Below are 19,138 nucleotides of genomic sequence, written 5' to 3'. Positions count from 1 at the left end.
ATTTCACACCACAAATATGTTTATTATGATCATAGAAGCTAAAATAATAATAACATCAACTTATATATATACTAGGAGTTTAAACTGTTGATCAAGTAATTATCTTCTCTTGGATTAGACTAATTTAATATTCAATAATGTATTTTCTATAATATTATAAAATTTATTTACCATTATATTGAGAACATAGGTGTCAATGTCATATTATGGCATAATATAAGCTTAAATTATGGTAAGATAAGCTTATGAGATACTGATAAATTCTGATTCATAACCTCGCTAAGCACGGACTCCAGTACTGAGAAAAAAGAAAAAAGAAAAAAAAAGAAAAAAAAAAAAGAGGGAAATAAAAAAATAGAAAAGGTTTAATAATGCCGTTTCAACTTTCAAACCGGCATTAAAAAAGAAAAAGAATTACTGTCTTTTCCTTCTCCCCTCTCTCTCCCGATTCAAAGAAACAAACAAGGTTTAGCACTTGAAAGATCGTGAATGCTGTAGAAAACATAAATGGCGTATAATTATTCAGGGTTTGGAAAGCAGTCAGGCCCCTCTGTTCCCACAAAATCCCTTCCCACTTTCGGAAATTTAACTCCTCCTCCTCCCTCCTCTACTTCTCCTTTTCCCAATTTTACCCCATCTCCATCGCCCAGGTAATCTATGTTTCTTCTTCTTCTTTTTCCGTTTCTCTTACTATTTTCAAACTTTGTTTTTTGACTTTTTTAAGTGTTAAAGTTTTTCGTTTTTAAATTCAAGATTTGAATGTTATCCGTTTCCACAATCGCAAATTTTAATATTTTGTATCAAGAATCATGGGTTTTTGGTTTGATTATGATGTTTTGATTATAGGCAACCTGAAGTTATAGAGAGGACAACTTCACCTTCTGTGCCTTTTGGGAGCTCAGGTCCAACTGCCAGACCTTACCAAACTTCCAGAGAAAGGTGAGGAACAATTTCAAAATTTCTAGGGTTTTTTTTTTTTTTTAAATTAACAGCTTATTCTGATTATGACAATAATTTAACATTTGCTTACAAGGGGATTTGCTGTTGCAAAAATTAGACAAGATACATGTGTTAGTTGCTTAGAAAGCTAGCTATTTGAAGTGATGTAGAAAAAAACTCACCAGATGTCAGCAAGTCTTGTTCTTATATTACGAGCTCCAAGGAACTGATGTATTCTTATGATTTACTTGGGTTTTTGAATTTCTGCTTGGTTCTTGACTAAACATAGGAGAATCAAACTTGAAATTCATATATCACTGCTGTGTGGATACCCAAATAGCTATTGAAGACATGATATACAAATATTGCCCTTTGACATAGGAAAACATAGTAAGATACTTCAATGACTTAGCTGACATACTTTTTCCTAGGAGTGGCAGTTGTGTGACCTTCACAAAATGACAACTAGACTTCCTCTGCTCATTTGGCATTTGGTCATTTCATGTAATCTACACTTATCTAGGTTTTTTTTTAAGCTGCTGTTTTTTGTGCTGATTATGGATATTTATGGTATTCTTCTGGTAACAGAAGACCCGAGGCTCCACAGAAAGTGCTATCACCTCCTTCAGCATTTGAAAACCCTCATCTTGTTGCAGTTCCTTCTTTCTCATCTGCAGGGGTCCGTAGGTAACTATCAAGACAAATGTATAATTTTTCTATCTTTGTCTTTTTTCCTTTTCCTTTTCTTTTAGAAAGCTCTTGTTTCATTTGGTTCATGTCGGTATAGTGTTACTGCAACTTGACATGTTTCTTGCCTACACATGCACGATGCTGTTGGTTAAAAATCCCAAAATATGTACATTTGTATTTGTGTGTGCATGAATGCACTTGTTTTTGAGTCAGGTATAAGCTGCTCAAAAAGTTTAGTATAGATCATGATTTACCCAAGAAAATTCTGCCAGATTCTTAGTGTGAGCCAAAAACAACCTTCTTCTTTTTCCTTTTTTAATAGATCCCAGGACAGATAAGAAAAACACAATCTCCGCTTAAATGTATATTTTCACATAACCATGTCAACACATGTCAAGCACTAGGGTCATATGCTTGTGGCACCATGTTGTATGATTAAATACTGCTCTTCAGACACCATATTGAAGTACCTCCTGTTCGTTTGTTCCCCAAGTATCCTAAGCCAACATCTTTGTATTTCTTGGCTGCCATTGGAGTTCTAGATGAAACTTTGCTTTCCTTGCACCTTTTTTATTTTTTTGGTATGAAATATACTATGAATATGCCAAATAGTAGTTTTTGAACTTCAGCACATACAATCATTAACTAGATCATAAAAGAGTTGTTTTGTGTTTCTGATCAACAGTCTCTTACACCACATATGTCTTACTGATACCTCGTTTTCTCAGATCCATTGAGCCTCCTCGTAGATTGGATGATGGGCAAAGATATTTCTTCAAAGATTATGATGCCTCATCTCATCCCAGGCCTTCTGCAGTGACATCAGTTGTTGCTTCACGTAATTCTGGAACTAGTGCCACAGCTAAGATTGCCCGATTCCAAGATCTAAAAAGGACCAGGTCACCTCCTTTACTGTCTGGAGATGAAGAATTTTCGAGAAAATCTAGTCAACCTATGGTTTCAAGGTATATTTCATCCCAATTTATCATTCTTTCTGTTTAATAGCACAAATTATTTCTTCATATAACAAAGGTAGCATGTTTAATATTGTTACAAAGCTTAAATACTATTTCAAGGTATATTTCATCAGTTGTGTGTGTGGACTTTTGGTTGTTGTTATGTTTATTCCATGTGAAGGTGCACCTTAGGAGGCATCTTAAAGCTTAAGTATCACTATAGGACCTTATGTATCAGCTTAAGCTTTTGGGTCGAGTGATCTTCCTGTGTTGTATAACTTTCAGTTTTTTCACTTGAGAACTCTGCATTATGCCCCCTAGTTTTCCTTTGTTATTGTTGATGGTTACACTATCATTGGAATTAGTTGCATTGGTCTGTTCTCAAAGTAATGCATGTTGTGCATGTCTGTGATGTGAATTCAGAACTATATGAACTATATCAAATAACATGAGATTTTGTGTTTTGAAATCAACTTTAAGTTTCCTCCTGTTTTGGGAGATCCGTTGCATGAATGAAATTCATCTATATTCTTCCTCTCTCTCACACACAAAACCTTTAACACTTGTGGCCTTTTTAATATTTTGTCAAAGCTTTTTCGGTTATTTTGAGACTATATTTACTTGTTAGAAGAGTATTGCTTTTTGAAATTGCATCGCCATTTTATTTTTAGCCTTTTGACTGTTGCTTTCTTTTGCTTGCTCTTGTAGCCATTCAGATTTGTTTGTTGATGATCACAGTCCCTTAGCTCCAGTGAGAACGGTGTCACCTTCTGCTTTTCAAAGCAATCATTATGTTGATGCTTTTCACCCTTCTTTTGATGAAGGTCAACAGTAAGTTTTCAGTTTCAACTTTATATGTTTCTTTGTGTGCATGCATGCATGTATGTAGGCGACAATTCTCTGTTAATATACTCATACTGATTCTTAGCCTTAAAAATTCTCATACTAACTATTTAGTACCTTATGGGTTGCAATATACAAACTAGAGCTCAAGCTTGGCTCTGTTCAGTAGGACTGTGATCACATTCATGCTTCACTAGCTTAACTTTAGCTTGGCCCTCTTTTTCCAACATTAGCTTGGTTTTTCATATTTATTACGAGAATTGACAAGATTTGGATTTTATCAAGACTTGTAACATCTTTCAAGTATGTTGAGGTCCCTTTTTAATGGTATGGCTGGTGCAGAATTTATTGAACATTCATATAGAAAAAGCTACATCTGTCAAGCTCTAGTATTATTTAAAATAAAGAAAAAGTAATTAAAGCAATAACAGATTCCATGTGTTTATATGCCCATCCAAGTGGAGCCAAGGGTTACAAAGCTTGGTTTGTTAGTAATATGTGTCTCAAAGGAAGGCTTGAGCTTTCCATAATTGAGCAAGCCTGCAATAACTTTTCCGTAAGCCAAGACCTACTTATTCTCAAACAGTACCGTGTCAAGTCTCCACTTATGATGGAGGAAAACCTTCTTTTCTGTTCAAATCTTTTCAAGCAGTGGCCTCTTTATCTCTGTGTGATTTCTTGTACCTTTGAAATTATAACGAGGAAGTGCATCCCTTCTTGTGCTGGAGATCATGTAACTAATGATGACATTAATGTTAATGGATTTTTTGCTGTTGCTTTAATTTTATGGCTTCATTGTATACATGTGTGTGTGTGTTTTATTCTTTGTTATTTCTTCCATGGTGATATCCTTTGATAGTTGTATTGTTTGTTGACAGACCTCTTTTATCTTCTCCTATGGGGGGTGATCATGCCAAGCTGCTTGGCAATTATCCCAACTTAGTTGCTCATCAAGGTCAGTCCAGAGCCTCACCTAATATTGGTTCTTATGATTCTGAAAGAAGTTATTTGGAGCAAGTGCCTAATGTGCAAGTCCCAAAAAGGACCAAGTCCCCACATGTGCCATCAGCAAATGGACTTTCCTGGGAAAACCCTCGGTTTGCTCTTAATGACTCTAAAAGGTTACTTACATATATATTGGTATATATTGCAGATTTTTAGAACTGTTATACCTTCTCTTTTTCCAATTCTTTTAATTACATGTTTTTGAGCTTATTTTCTTGCCTAATGTTCTGTCTCCTCTTGGGCTGGTACCAGGTTCAATGGTTTTCACAGTTCACCTGATTCTCAAGTTTCTCAGAGGTCTGTGCCATCTGCAAACAGTACTGGTGTTGTTACTACCAGGTCCACCAGCTCACCCATTTCAAAAAGAACTAGGTCTCCTCCACATTCTTCTGATGAAGGTCTACAGGGAAACTTGAATTCCTCTCAACACGATACTGAACGGTAAATTGTTGGATCTTGGTTTTTATAATGTTGTGTTATGATTCCATTGTACTTTGTTTTCCTAATTCCATGGAATATTTAGAGAAATGCAAGCCAAGGCAAAGCGACTGGCTCGTTTCAAGGTTGAACTGAGTGAAGATGTGCAAACCAGTCCTGATGTATCCAATCAAAGAGTTTCTACTAATAGACGAGAACAGTCTGCTGTGGAGAGGCAAAAAGTTGTTGGGGCTCCTTTAGAATCAGCAAAGGATTATCCGAATGACAATTCTTTATCTGAATATGAAGGCTTGGAAACATCCAGTATAATTATTGGGTTATGTCCAGATATGTGTCCTGGTATGTGAATTCCTTGTCTTAAGAGCCAACATGTAATAGAGTATTTTCCTGTTGCAACTTTTGTAGTCCTGAATTCATACTTATTTTATCTTTTCCCTGTTATTTTAAAATCTGAATGCAGAGAAGGTTTATGTAATTTGTTGCTGATAAATAATACCAATATGGAAAAAGAGAAAATGCAATCTATCTTACTCTTTAAACTTGAATCCTCTCTTTTAACATCTTTAAAAATTAACTGTCCTCTTTTAAAGTATCCTAAAAATGACGTCGTTATAATGTTTAACTCGTATTTCAGAGTCAGAAAGGGCAGAACGAGAAAGAAAAGGAGACCTTGACCGGTATGAACGCTTTGATGGAGATAGAAATCAAACTAGCAAATCCCTTGCTGTTAAGAAGGTAATTTTGTTATCAATTTTCTTGTTGAACTGGTATTTAAAAAAACTCAAATGTAATTAAACCTTTATCCTCTTTCAAGAAATTACTGTCACTTGTATTTCATTCATGAGAAGAAACATGATGGATATTTTTGCATTGTGTGCACACAGTATAATAGGACAGCAGAGAGGGAAGCCAATTTAATACGACCCATGCCAATCCTGCAGACGACGGTTGGTTATCTGCTCGATTTGCTAGATCAGCCTTATGATGAAAGGTTTCTTGGCTTGTACAATTTTCTATGGGATAGGATGCGAGCTATCCGGATGGACCTGAGGATGCAGCATATTTTTAACCAAGAAGCTATTACTATGCTGGAACAAATGGTATATACTTTTTACGCAATCTTCAGTTTCTGTTTGTATGATATTTAGGTTTTTGTGATGTGATACCTGTTAGCTTAGCTGTAAGATCTCTTGTTAGTGTACAAGCAGTCTTGCACTCTATTGTTTAGAGGGGCTTGGTTTAAATTTATTAGTGGATTAAAAAAAAAAAAATTTTTATTTTAGAGATAGGTGTATGGAGCTTGAAGAAAGTGAATTAAATCTTGACACCAGACACGGAAATTACTTACATCTATATGATTGGAAGTCAAAGTTAGGGAGCATTTTGATATTGTAGCCTCATGTTGCTGTTCTCTAAGCATGTTGGGCTGATCTTTCTAGCACTTGCTTCAAGTGATGTCAATGACATATTAACTCTGGATGGATATAAAGTTAAATAATGCTTTTTCTGATTGTTTTAGTATAGAGTATTTCTGGTTGGAGTCATGGTATTGCTTGCTTGTTGGTGTGATCAAGTTTATTCTTGGAAAACAAATCTCATGGCAATAATGCACAGACGAATTAAAATTATTGCCATGTGTATTATATTTGCTGAAGCATGTTCCTGTGGATTCTGTTTTCCTTAGTACCAGCTTAAGTTGGGCCCTTGTCATATTAGTCAAGTGCATGTTTTTTAATCCTCAGATTCATTGTTTTCTTTTTCCTCTTTTTATGTCATGTTTATCTGATCAATTGAAGCACAGTTCTTTGTTTTCCTGGAGATTTGCATTAATTGTGTAAATATATATGCAATAGCATGTTTTTATTATTATTTAGACTAAATGGTATTACTGATTGCTGTGGCTGTCAGATAAGGCTTCACATCATGGCCATGCATGAGCTATGTGAATACACTAAAGGAGAGGGCTTTGCCGAGGGATTTGATGCACATCTCAATATTGAACAGATGAATAAAACATCAGTTGAATTGTTCCAGATGTATGATGATCACAGGAAAAAGGGGATAAATGTGCCAACGGAAAAAGAATTTCGAGGTTATTATGCGCTTCTTAAATTGGACAAACATCCTGGGTACAAAGTAAGTCATCTGCTGTGGCAACTCAATTCTGCATATTTCATTTGAATTTTGTATGTGAAAATATGCAAATCCTGCTAGGTTGAACCAGCAGAGCTATCGTTGGATCTAGCAAAGATGACTCCAGAAATAAGACAAACACCAGAAGTATTATTTGCCCGTGACGTTGCTAGGTTGTTTTTTCTCCTTACTTTTATGAATAATGTTATGTATTCTAGGTTTATATTTCAAGTTTTGAATCTTAAGTGATACTATATTGTTTTAGTGGTAAATGTAGATTATGTGATCATGTGGTCTGTGATATATACCTATAAAACATTGTCCCATCACTTGAAATCACAACTTGTGAATCAGATTTAGGATGTATAGGATTACTATAATTATATTTGGTGGATTATGCGTTAAACGTAGTCTAATAATAAAACTTTTTGGCTTCTTCAGAGCTTGTAGAATGGGTAATTTTATCGCCTTCTTTCGACTTGCAAGGAAAGCTAGTTATCTTCAAGCATGCCTAATGCATGCTCATTTTGCTAAGGTACGAGGAGATATATCTTTTGTTCACATTCAATTTAGCCTAAAGATTCCAAAAGAGCATAAAGTTTCTTTATGTTCCATGTATTTAGTTCTCATAGTAATTAGCTATTAGGGTAATCCAAAAACAAATTCTTGTGTGGTAGTAATGAATTAGGATTTTGTTTCTTCTACCAATCATTCATGCTTTGAACATTTGGTTATTGCTTACATGCATTTATGCGTTGATGATGTTTACCATGATTAAGCATATCTCTTAAACTCATTGGTGCTTTTGTCCATGTTGCATCTAATATTTTGATTTGAGTGTTTAAACAAATTTTTTTTTTTTAATGTTATTATTTTTGGGGCTGTATAATGGAGTACATATATGTGAAATTTAAGTTTGTGCTTGAATATTAATATGGAAAGTTCACATTCTTTATGCTAACAAACGTATTTTTGGAGGGAAGGCTTGTATATGTTATATCATTGGTTTGATGTTTGGTGCAACCAAAAATTCTTGGACTTTGATGCCTACAAAGGCGAGGACTCATCATGAAATGTTAACATAAGGAACTTTATTCTAAAAAAATGAAATTGGAATAAAGTTGAGCACAAAAATACAGATATGCAAGTAATTTTGTCTCGTGTATTTGTGCTGTTTGGATCAGTTACGAACCCAGGCGCTTGCTTCTCTACACTCTGGTCTACTGAATAACCAAGGTCTCCCTGTTGCCCATGTTGGGAGGTGGCTTGGTATGGAGGTATCTTTCCTTGGCACGAGTAAATCCTATATTTATTCGTTTTGTGTGAATTCATAGTGGTCTTATATCTTTGCTTGGTGGTGGTTGTTAGGAAGAGGACATAGAAAGCCTTTTAGAGTATCATGGGTTTTTGATAAAGGAATTTGAGGAGCTATATATGGTGAAGGAAGGCCAATTTCTCAATAGTGACAGTGACTATCCTACCAAGTGTTCAAAACTTGTCCACACGAAAAGGTCGAAAACAATGGTTGAGGATATTTTGGCTTCTACTCAAGCTATATCGTTGCCTATTGAAGCAAAAAAAGAAATTCAGCTGGATAAGATCCATAAGCATGACACAACATCCATTCCTTCTGTTAGAAGGAAAATTTCAGTCCGTGCAGTTGATGAAGAAATGTCTGATTCTGCAGCCATTTCATCCCCAAAAAAAGGCAGACCGGTGCCGCCCTTAATTGAGACATCGATGGTTGGTCGACAAAATCAAGATGACCACAAGGTGACTACTGCCTGTACTTTGCCCTGGAGTTTCTCAGTGGCTCATACTTCCCCTAAACCCCAGCCAGCTGAAGTTGTACCTGAGGAGAAACAAGACGATGCTTTTTTCAGAATGTCTCCAGAGAATAGGACTGCTTTTTTCACGGATGTTTTTCCTATCCAATCTGTGCCAAGAACATCTCAGCAAGATAGATCCCTCAGTTTTAGAAGATATGATTATTCTGTAGATAATACTTTGCCTCAAATTGTAGCTACTAATAACTTAGAAGATGAAGAACCTTCTGTTACTCATCGAGAAAAGGAAAATGATGAAGTTATGATAAGTGAAAAAGATGAAGCCATGGAAAATGAAAAGGATGAAGTTATGGCAAGTTATTTAGAGGAAGAAGTTGCTTTGGCAAAACTCAAGTTAATCTTAAGGTTTGATTTCTTGTTCAAAGCTTTAAACTGTAAGTTTAAGAATCGCATACCTACCACATATCTTACTTCTCTTGAATTTCTCTCCTTCAAGGTTATGGAGGCGTCGTTCTTCAAAGCAAAAGGAGTTGCGTGAACAAAGGAAACTAGCTGCAAATGCTGCACTAAATTCATTGTCATTGGGACCACCAATTCAAAAGAACAAAGTTGTAAGCCATTTCACCTCCTTTTAGTATTGGTCCTCTTGGTTGAGTGTTATAGATTATTTATTTTAACAAAATAGCCGGACCAGAAAATTGCTTCAATTCATTGTTTCATGCATGGCATCTTTTCTCTCTCTGCCTCTGGCATCTATAATTTACTTTAGAAAAAAATATGGCCTCTTCTTTTGTGTCTCAGTGTACTGTTTCTCATGCTTCAGTTGAACAAAATGGAATGAAGTGACTTATTTCTCTCTCAACAATTTGTTAAGTGAACTTTGTTTAAAGCTTGTGCACTTAGTTACTGTGTATCGTTCTATGATATGTGCTGCTAAATTAGTTCAGCAAGTTATCTATTATTAAATGTTTGCATGTCACCTTATGAAGAAGAAATATATTGTCTTTGACTTTTTTCTCCTATTCAGTTCCCCAGTGCAATATGATAGCTATTTGAGTTTTGTTGCTGCCATGCTATTTCAGAGCATCTGTTTATATACTTGCAATTGTTTATCATTGTTATATTCAATGTTATAGAATTATTGTCTTTTCATATGAGAATGAGCTAATGGTCTGTTGAAGATTGAATTCGGGAAGTCCACATGGGAATGGTCAAAACAAAATTTGCTTTTTTGTCCCTTCTGCTATTGAATATCTTCTTTTTGTTGAGAAACGTGCTTATTTTAGCTGGAAAACGAAGTTCTTGCTGATTATTTTGCTCAACCTTGAGTTATTTTGTTTGATCTTTGCTTTTTCTTTTCTGTATAGCAACCATTCACACGTGGCGAGTTTGATATTGATCATGTCATGATGGAGAGATATGAGAAACATGAACGGTCATGGTCAAAGCTGAATGTTTCAGATGTGATAGCAGGTATACTTGGCAGAAGAAACCGAGATGCCAAGTTTCTGTGCTGGAAAATTATTCTATGTTCTCAGGACAGTCAAGAACGGGATGAACACATGCAGAGAACCCAGGTTTCCCATTTTGCAGCAGAGTCATGGTTGTTTTCAAAGCTTATGCCTCCTCGGAAAGATTATGATGATGATCTGGTAGTTTCATCTCCTGGCCTTTCAATTTGGAAGAAGTGGCTTCCTAGCCAATCTGGTTCTGGTTTGACCTGCTGCTTTTCAATTGTTAAGGAGACAAAAGTTGACCATCCAAATGATACTGTATCCGGTGCAAGTGCAGTTCTGTTTCTTGTATCTGAAAGCATCCCATTGAAGCTCCAAAAATTTCAACTCCATAATCTTTTGATGTCAATACCTTCCGGTTCCTGCCTGCCTCTTCTGATCCTTAGTAGCTCAAATAATGAAGAGGTTTTAGATCCTTATGCTGTTATAGTCAATGGTTTGGGCCTCCGTGACATTGATAAGTCAAGGGTTAAGAGTTTTATGGTTAAATTCCTTGTTGGGAACCAACAAAAGGGTTACTCGGATGGATTTTTCAGTGATGAGCAACTAAGGGAAGGGTTAGAGTGGCTGGCAGATCAGTCACCTGTACAACCTGTTGTTCGTTGTGTTAAAACACGCGAACTCATCCTGACTCACCTGGGTTCTGTTCTGGAGGTGCTTAACAAATTGAGTGATCATGAAGTGAGTCCAAACCACTGTATATCAGCTTTCAATGAAGCCTTAGATCGGTCGCGGGAGGAAATTGTGGCTGCTGCTAAAGCAAATCCTGCCAGTTGGCCTTGTCCTGAGATTGCAATGGTGGATAATTCTGGTGATGAATATTTCATGGAGAATTGGTCTGTGCCAAGCTTAGGATGGAGCTCTGCAACAAGAATAGAATTACTCGAGTGTTCATTGAAGAACGTAAAACTTCCAGCTTTTCCTGATGATATATCCTGGTTGAGCAGAGGTTCTAACATGGGCAAGGAGATTGAGATTCAGAGATCACAACTTGAAAGTTGCTTGATTAGATATTTGACACAATCATGTAACATGATGGGAATTTCACTGGCAACAAAAGAGGCATCAATAATGCTACAAAGAAGCACGAGGCTTGAGCTCCAAAACTTGAGCTACTACATGGTTCCAAACTGGGTAGTGATTTTCCGGCGGATTTTCAATTGGCGATTAATGAGTCTAACCAATGGGGCCTTATCTTCAGCTTATGTTCTGGAGGAGCATTTTGCTGCTTCAGCTTCAGCTTCTGATAATCTGGATAAGTTAGGATTTGAAGGTACTCTATCTCCGCCTTATAGCTTAAGTCATCTGTCTTTAGATGAAGTACTGGAAGGTGGCTTCAGCCCTCTTTTGACTCAGAGGACTCACTCTCAGCCAGAAGTGCAGAGGCATTTACCAGGGGTAGCGTTAAATGGTGAAGTTCAAGAACCTGCTAACATAATTAACTTAGAAGAGGATGAAAGAAATTCCTCACAGAATGATAAATACGTCGCGGCAGATGATGTTTCTGACACAAGTAAATTAAACAACACAGCTAGTAAAATAATGTTGTCCAAAAATGTGACGAGGGAAACCGAAAATTTAAGCAATTTGTTTGAGCGATGCTACTTGCTGCAGAACACAAATGACAAGAAGCTGTCCGTTTTTTTCTGATATGCTAATTGCTTTGTGGAAGAATTTTGTACAGTTGTTAAATATAATTTTGAGAAGGAGAGTCTGTCTTTGTAGCATCATTCCGATTTTTTTTTTTAATGTACAATAAGGATATAATAAGATCTTTGTACTTCTTCAAGTTTATAAATCATTTGCATTAAATTAGACTGTTTTCTGCAGAAATTCATCTGCCAAATAGGGAACGTGTAATTTTAAGGTGCGAACTGCAAAGGAACTACTAAATTACTCATCGCCATATGTGAAGCCCTAAATGCTATGATTTGGTCTTTTGGAAGCTTCATGAGCAGAAATATTAATAAATTTTTGTCTTTACAAGCTTGAGCCATTCAGTTCACTCAAGCAGGAGTTAGTCAGTCACCCATATTTGACTACATATAAATCATCCATGGTAAACCTCAATTTTTAATAATATGAGAAAACCAAATTTATACTTGGGTGTGGAAAAGATTTATTTGTTATTGCAGCTTCATATTATATATGGATCGGTCTTTTAGTTGGCTATCGCAGGTAGCAGAGGCTCAAGGTATTGGATTGACAATTTTACATGCTGTGTTGCTGACGACAGTAATGAAAAGTAAGCTCAAAGAGGCCAAGGCATGTGGGTCTTGAAACCCCACAAATTTGTCTTGTATTGAGGAAACATCATGGACAAGACTCGAGCCAGGCCCAGGGCATTCAAAAGCTGTAAACCTTTTAACATATTGAATGAGAGGCAAAACCAATCATCATTCAAACTGATATATCATCACATGAATATTATATACGCCATTGCCAAGGAAATGCTGTTAACAATCATATATACCTCTGGAAGTTAAATCTCTCATTCCATGTTCATCATGTTGGTGAGATGATCACAAGTGAGGTTTACATATAATTTAACTTTAAAGCTAACATCCCAAACAACTTTACAGCCATAATGAAACATATCTTCGATTTCACATCTCCTCACATCACGATCATCAACTACCAACTGTTCTATCTGCCCAAAGCCTCTTCGAACTTTTCATTTCGCTTCTATCTCTTAATCAGCAGGTTACAGCTATGAGGAGAGCATTTTGTTCTCCTAGTAGCATCTTGTGTGGTTACTGGTTAGTAACAGTTTCCCCGTAACATCATTAAGACATCCTAGCCTGGAATCAGTGAAGATATGCAGAACAAATGGCTTCTGCTGCCTGAAGTCGACATCCTGATACCAGCCAAAAATTACAACATTCGTAAAGACTTCAATAAACATTGAGTAGATTTTTACTAAATCATAATTTTGGGCAAAGATTCAAAAAGATAAGCACGTATCCCTTCTCCAGACACTTCCAACATATTGTATTTTAGAAACCATATCAATTAAAAAGGATAGATAGGTACCACTTAACAAAATTAAACACAGTATCCAAGGCAACTTCTGAAAGCCTTCAATCCAGATCACTGCAATGAATTGGAGAGAAATAATAGCTTAGCTACTTCAACAAAGATAAAATTATGCTTCAAAAAGCAAGCATAAGACAAATACCAATTCTACAGGCTTTCGATGAGTCAGAGATGAAACAGTAATAGCTTGATTTTCAGTAATTGAAACTGTCCGCTGAAGGTCTGAGAAATCACTTCTTACCGAGCGAAAAAATTCTGACCCTGAAGGAGTCGACATGTCAGAACCAGCCTTTCCATTTTTCAGAAGTGATGGCCTACGATTGTATCCACTTGTGTCAGCAGAACCAGCACCTGACTGTAGCAATATAAAGAAATATTTTAAATTACAAGCCAATAAATGGAGTCGAAATAATTATTATTGAGTCATGCATCAAATTCAAAACTTGCATGGTTGCACGAGCAAAGGAAAATGAGGCAGAGTTCAAATGAATTCTCGTTTCCTATCTATTAAGTTTCCTAGCTGAAAGACGACAAGCAATTACATCCATAGGTTACACTTACATATGGCTCTAAACTAGGTATTTGAATAAGCTAAATTTGTAAAATAGTTCTCCAAAGTGGATGTTGACAAAATGTAGATCCTAGGAATCACCACATGTTTCATTACTAATGAATCAGTGTAATAGATTTAGCCTATGGTAAGATCTCAAGAACGTGTAGAAAATACGTAGGCAAAGGAAATTATATATCATACATACATTAGAAAAGTCTTTAATGTTGACAATGATAATTGTGATATCATCTGTCCGATTTTCATGCTCCAACCACAGTTTGTATGATTCTCCAGCAATTGCAGAACAAGCATCCCGAGGATCTGTATACTTCGCCGCCTACACAAAAAAAAAAAAAAAAAAAAATGTTAGGGGAACAAACGCAGGGCAAAGAGTAAAGCCAATTCAGAGAATGATAAAAAAAAAATACTGAGATTTAGATAGAGTGGACATAACATTCAAGAATTCATCAAGTAAAAAATAAAAGAAATATTATGCATAAAGTTGACAAACAGGAAGAACCTTCCCATATCTGAAAAGAAATATTGAAGATGCTAATTTCAATCTAGTATTTAAGCAAATTCCAAAAAATAGAACTGAATCAAATAGGCTAGCCTATGGAACCCTTATCCACTTAAATGACACAATGCCACAGGTCAATGTATCCTGCAAACAGCAGCAGGAATAGACATTGCTGATCTAAGTGAGGCCGAAATACTCAAAGAAACATACAATATCAATTGAACACGATTGTATAAAATAAGCAAACACATCTGAGGTAATACTCTGTCCATCTACTCTGATCCTTATCAAAAAGGGTATGTGCAATTTTTTAAGAGTGTTGAAATATGTTGAAAGTAAAGAATTAACTAGAGTATATAAAAACTTGGAACACTTGTGCACTATTCTCTGGTCTTAGCGGTATACCAATTCCTAAAATTCATCACTTTACAACTTTAAAAAAAAACCAATTGCATCGATTTTGAACTTCACAGCAAGTAAGTCAGTTTAATGCATGTATGAGATTGGGGTGTAACACGAACCAAATTTTAAACATAAACTAAAAAGATAAAATAAAATTACACAGTTATCAATTTCTGCTAATATCTCCAACTCTCAAACGCCACTGAAAGTAACTCAGTGAGCTATGTATGAGGCTGGGCTATAACAGTAACAAAAAAAAAAAAAAAAAAAAAAAATTACATAATTTACCATTTGCTGCTTATATCTCAATCTCTCAAGTGCCCTTGAAAGTTTCCATCTACCTTGAGCATCTATTGCCCCCTAATATTCACCTGTGCATATAAAGTCATGAACTAAACAAACAAAATTGTATGCATAGTTTCATAACGGCTGATTTCGTTATTGGAATGATGGCTACCGCAATATGTGCAATGCAGGATGCAAAACCATTCATTTGAGAATAGACTCATGACAGCAAGGAAAAAGGGTCATCATATTTTTTCTTTCTCTCTTTTTTGTATGCTTAAATTTTTATTTCACACAACCTGTCAGCAAATTGCATTCATACTGCCTGAGTGCCAACAGTGACATAAAAGCGGAATACGGCTTAACAAACATGAGCAACAAAAAAAACAAGCCAAACTTCATCGAGAGGTATGAATCAACTTCAACTTCACCAATTATATACATGCACCCGCAAGATTTCATTAAATATCATGTTTCATAGCAGATGATACAATCCTCAATGAATTTAAAGTTTCACCATAACAACATAATTCAATCATGCTGAAATGAATAGCACCAAATAAACAAGACATATCTGAGTATCATTGTCTACTTAATATCATCATTAGAATATCATGCTTCATAGCAGATAATACAATCCTCAATGAATTCAAAGTTTCACCATAACGACAATAATTCAATCACGTTGAAATGAATAGCGACAAAGTAAACCAAATAAACAAGATGTACATGAGTGTCATTAGTCTACTTAGATATTAAGTATCATACCATATCGACAACAGCTTGGCTTGAAAGGAACTCAAAAACTCCATCACTCGCAACAACAAAGAATGAATGATTGGAAGTAAGCTGAACCACCGCAATCTCAGGAACTGCAACTACACCAATCTTCTCAGCAGTACTATCTCCAACACTTCGTGTAAATGCCGTCCCCGGATACATCCCGTTCTGAACCCACAACCTGGGAGGATCACCCCCTTCACTCTCTTCATCACCCCATGTCTGAATATTTGGGTCCTTAAGCCCTTCCACCTGATCAACACTCAAAACCCTTGCCCCACAAAGCTTCACCCTCTCGCACTCATCTTTCCTAAATGGTGTTTGATCATGAGACAAGCTCTCAGCAACAATTCTATTCCCATCTTTGACAGCAATCACTGCCCTCGAATCACCCACATTAGCAACATATATTTTATCCCCAATAAGAAGAACTGTAATTGCAGTAGTACCACTCATTGTATCATCAATTTCACTCATATGTAACTCATTATTTACCGTTTGAAATGCTGCATTATAAGCTTTAACAGGATCATCCAACAACAAGGGTTCATTTTCCAATACCTCAATCAATTTTTGCTGAACAAAATTTGAACATTGGGTGCCATATTGACCATGCCCATCAAATACACCAAAGAAATGAACATTTGGGTTACCTTGAACTTGCGTTTTGATGCAGAAACTGTCTTGGTTTTCCTTATCAGGCGAGTCCGGATAGTACCCACGTTGTGTCAAAAAAGAGTACTCTAATTTGTAGTTATGTGAAGGAACAGGAGCAGACTCTATTGTTCTTTGTGCAATCACGTGCTTGCCATGGAAACTGTACGGACTCACTTCAGGACGAGAATCACCGTCTGATGATGACGGGTAGCGACTGCAACACTTTCCATGAACACAACCCATTTTTTTGACAACCGAAATTGGAAGATACAACAGAGAAAGAAATGAGCAGAACAGAGATTTGACAAAATTCTTAAAAGAAACTAAAAATGACTGGAACCACATGGCTGACGAAGAGAGGCAATTCTTGGTGAAAATGGCCAAATGGGTATTCTTTGATTTCAAATTTGTAGCTGTTAAGAGGGTAATCGCATGAATAATCCATATTAAACAACGAACAAAAGACAAACCCTAGAACAAGCAAAGAAAAATTCTATGCTTCGAGGGAATTTGGTTTATTGAATGATTAGACTAGAATTTCAAAAAGAACAAAAGAAACCCAATTAACAAGCAAAGATTAGAAAAATATGAAAGGTCCCAAATCTAGCCTCAGATTGAAGCAAAAGTTTGGGACATTTTGGTCTGATCACGAAACAGCTTCTTCTTGGTTTCTTTATCTCCTTTGTATTCTTTTCGTTGTTCACAATTAAAGAGAGAGAAGGTGTTGTGGGATTTTCAAAGAAAAATTGCAGCTTTTCAGGACACAAGATCAAGGCTCCAAAAAGAAAACACGAGTGGCAAAGGATTCGAAGAAAAAGAAAACCCTATAAACAAAAATGGGGGTTGGTTTCAAGAGAGAAAGAGAGAGAAGATATTGAGAATCGATGTGTGTGCATGGATGGGTATTGTCTCTGCACAAAAACAAAGGCTCATGTCCCAAGAAAACGCGCACACGACACAGTAAAGTGAGAACGTGTGAGGAGAGATGTCAAAATTTTATTATAATCAATAGAAACGGACAAACACAAACACAAACACCGCCATTTCTTTATTCACCTACAAGAAATTAGCCGAAGATAAAAGATAGAAGATGATCTTCACTCTCTCGGAAATTTGATACAATTGGAGGGCTCGTTTACATATATTATTTTTATTTCATTTCATTTTTTTTTTTTTTCCTTTTCCCTGGAGAAGAAGGCCCCCCAATTCAAACCAGGAGGACTAATTCTCTCTTAAACAAATGCCATTATCCCATTTCATTGGTTTTTTTTCCCCTTGAATCAAAAATTTTCCAATAATTATAAAATTTCAGCTTAAAATAGATATAATAAACTTAATTTATTGCACATTTCACTTGATGAATCGGATTATGTATAAAATTATTAGTAAAATTATACAACATTTGATATGAGAAATCTTAGGATATTATTAGGAAATGTAATATATTAGGAAAAGGATGAATGAATTTGATAAAAGCCAAGTGAATTGAAACCCTCCATGATAGCATGGATCAGGTAAGGTGTTTGTGAATTTTTGCATTGAGTTGTCTTGATATGTGTTTCGAAGTTTGTGCTGGTGTTGCGTAAGCGTAACGAGTATGCATAAAGAAAGAAACCCAAAGCAGGAAGAGAGTCCCTTCACAGAGGTTAAGTAAGGAAAAAGATTTTGATGAGAGAATCAAAGGGTGGGTTAGGAATGCATGTTTCAACCTAAATTCCAAATCTTCATTTTTTTTTTTTGGCAACAATTTTCGTTATGATGGGACCAAAACTATGTCTCCTATCCTTTTTTATATATATATTATATATATATATATATATTATATATATATATATCTTTTTTGCTCTCCTTACCATGAGGGAGTTCAGACCAGCTTACGCACGTTTAAACAAATTTTCAGAACCTTAAAATATTTGAAGTAAAAAATCAAGTAAATATCCCTATAATAATCGAGGAGGGACTTTAACTAAGACCTCTTAAGGAATACACCCAAGAGTCTTGTCGAACAACCTAGAAGGGAATCGAATTTGAAATCTCTTGAGTAATACACACAAGAGTTTTTATCGAGATCACTCAGACCTAGAGGCAATTAATCCTTCTTCCTCTCTTCATCAAACTTTTTTTTTTTTTTTTTTTTTTTTTCAAATTGTCATCAAATTTAAATATGGTGAAGGTTTTTTTTAGTTTGGGAGGATCTGAACCAGTTATATGCACCTCAAACTAACCTTGGAGCCTAAAGTGAAGGATGGAAAATTCCTCAGTGATCACCTTATTAGTACCTAGGTAGACTTGAATCAAGAAATATGTTGAATCATTTGTCTTTACTGAGACAACCCAAAGATAATTCCGAATAAAGATTGTTGTATCCACTATACTTATATGCCTAACCTCAAAGGTTTTGTAGTTTTTTATTTTTGTCTTCATATGAGTTCATGGATATAACATTGTTTGTTTGTTATCTTAATAAAGAATCAAAGATCTACTATAATATAATCGGGAAATATAGGAATTGACTGAGTTTTGAGGGTCTAATAAAATTATCGGAGTTTAAAATTATAAATGAGAGTGGGTAGGTAAAGTAAAGTGAAGTCGATTATGAT

At 35.7% G+C, this 19,138-nt stretch overlaps 2 protein-coding genes across 4 annotated transcripts; one reads left to right on the top strand and one right to left on the bottom strand.

Annotated features, from left to right (window-relative positions):
• The first annotated feature begins 391 nt into the window (after window positions 1-391).
• LOC116145484 (SAC3 family protein B) lies at window positions 392-12,089 on the top strand. Of its 2 annotated transcripts, none has more exons than XM_031430940.1 (17): window positions 392-650; window positions 847-939; window positions 1,528-1,626; window positions 2,358-2,594; window positions 3,294-3,416; window positions 4,307-4,525; window positions 4,686-4,874; window positions 4,957-5,210; window positions 5,506-5,606; window positions 5,756-5,971; window positions 6,780-7,007; window positions 7,086-7,177; window positions 7,446-7,539; window positions 8,189-8,281; window positions 8,373-9,196; window positions 9,288-9,402; window positions 10,159-12,089. In XM_031430940.1, exons 1-17 carry the CDS (start codon window positions 508-510, stop codon window positions 11,953-11,955), a joined length of 4,917 nt encoding a protein of 1,638 aa, XP_031286800.1. In that variant the 5' UTR covers window positions 392-507; the 3' UTR covers window positions 11,956-12,089. The 2 variants fall into 2 exon arrangements, with proteins under 2 accessions (XP_031286800.1, XP_031286799.1); XM_031430939.1 differs by having other exon boundaries at window positions 4,307-4,549.
• A 655-nt stretch (window positions 12,090-12,744) lies between these two features.
• LOC116145496 (probable protein phosphatase 2C 35) lies at window positions 12,745-17,747 on the bottom strand. 2 transcript variants are annotated; one of them, XM_031430952.1, is made up of 5 exons: window positions 15,870-17,747; window positions 14,100-14,231; window positions 13,484-13,696; window positions 13,339-13,398; window positions 12,745-13,162 (listed from the first exon to the last, which is right to left on the bottom strand). In XM_031430952.1, the coding sequence occupies exons 1-4, from the start codon at window positions 16,881-16,883 to the stop codon at window positions 13,396-13,398; spliced, it is 1,362 nt and encodes a 453-aa protein (XP_031286812.1). In that variant the 5' UTR covers window positions 16,884-17,747; the 3' UTR covers window positions 12,745-13,162; window positions 13,339-13,395. The 2 variants fall into 2 exon arrangements, with proteins under 2 accessions (XP_031286812.1, XP_031286813.1); XM_031430953.1 differs by having other exon boundaries at window positions 13,583-13,696; window positions 15,870-17,746.
• Between the last annotated feature and the right edge of the window lie 1,391 nt (window positions 17,748-19,138).

Source organism: Pistacia vera, unplaced genomic scaffold (assembly GCF_008641045.1).
Source record: "Pistacia vera cultivar Batoury unplaced genomic scaffold, PisVer_v2 Contig462, whole genome shotgun sequence".
Taxonomy (NCBI): domain Eukaryota; kingdom Viridiplantae; phylum Streptophyta; class Magnoliopsida; order Sapindales; family Anacardiaceae; genus Pistacia; species Pistacia vera.
This window is presented reverse-complemented; position numbering and strand designations above follow the sequence as displayed.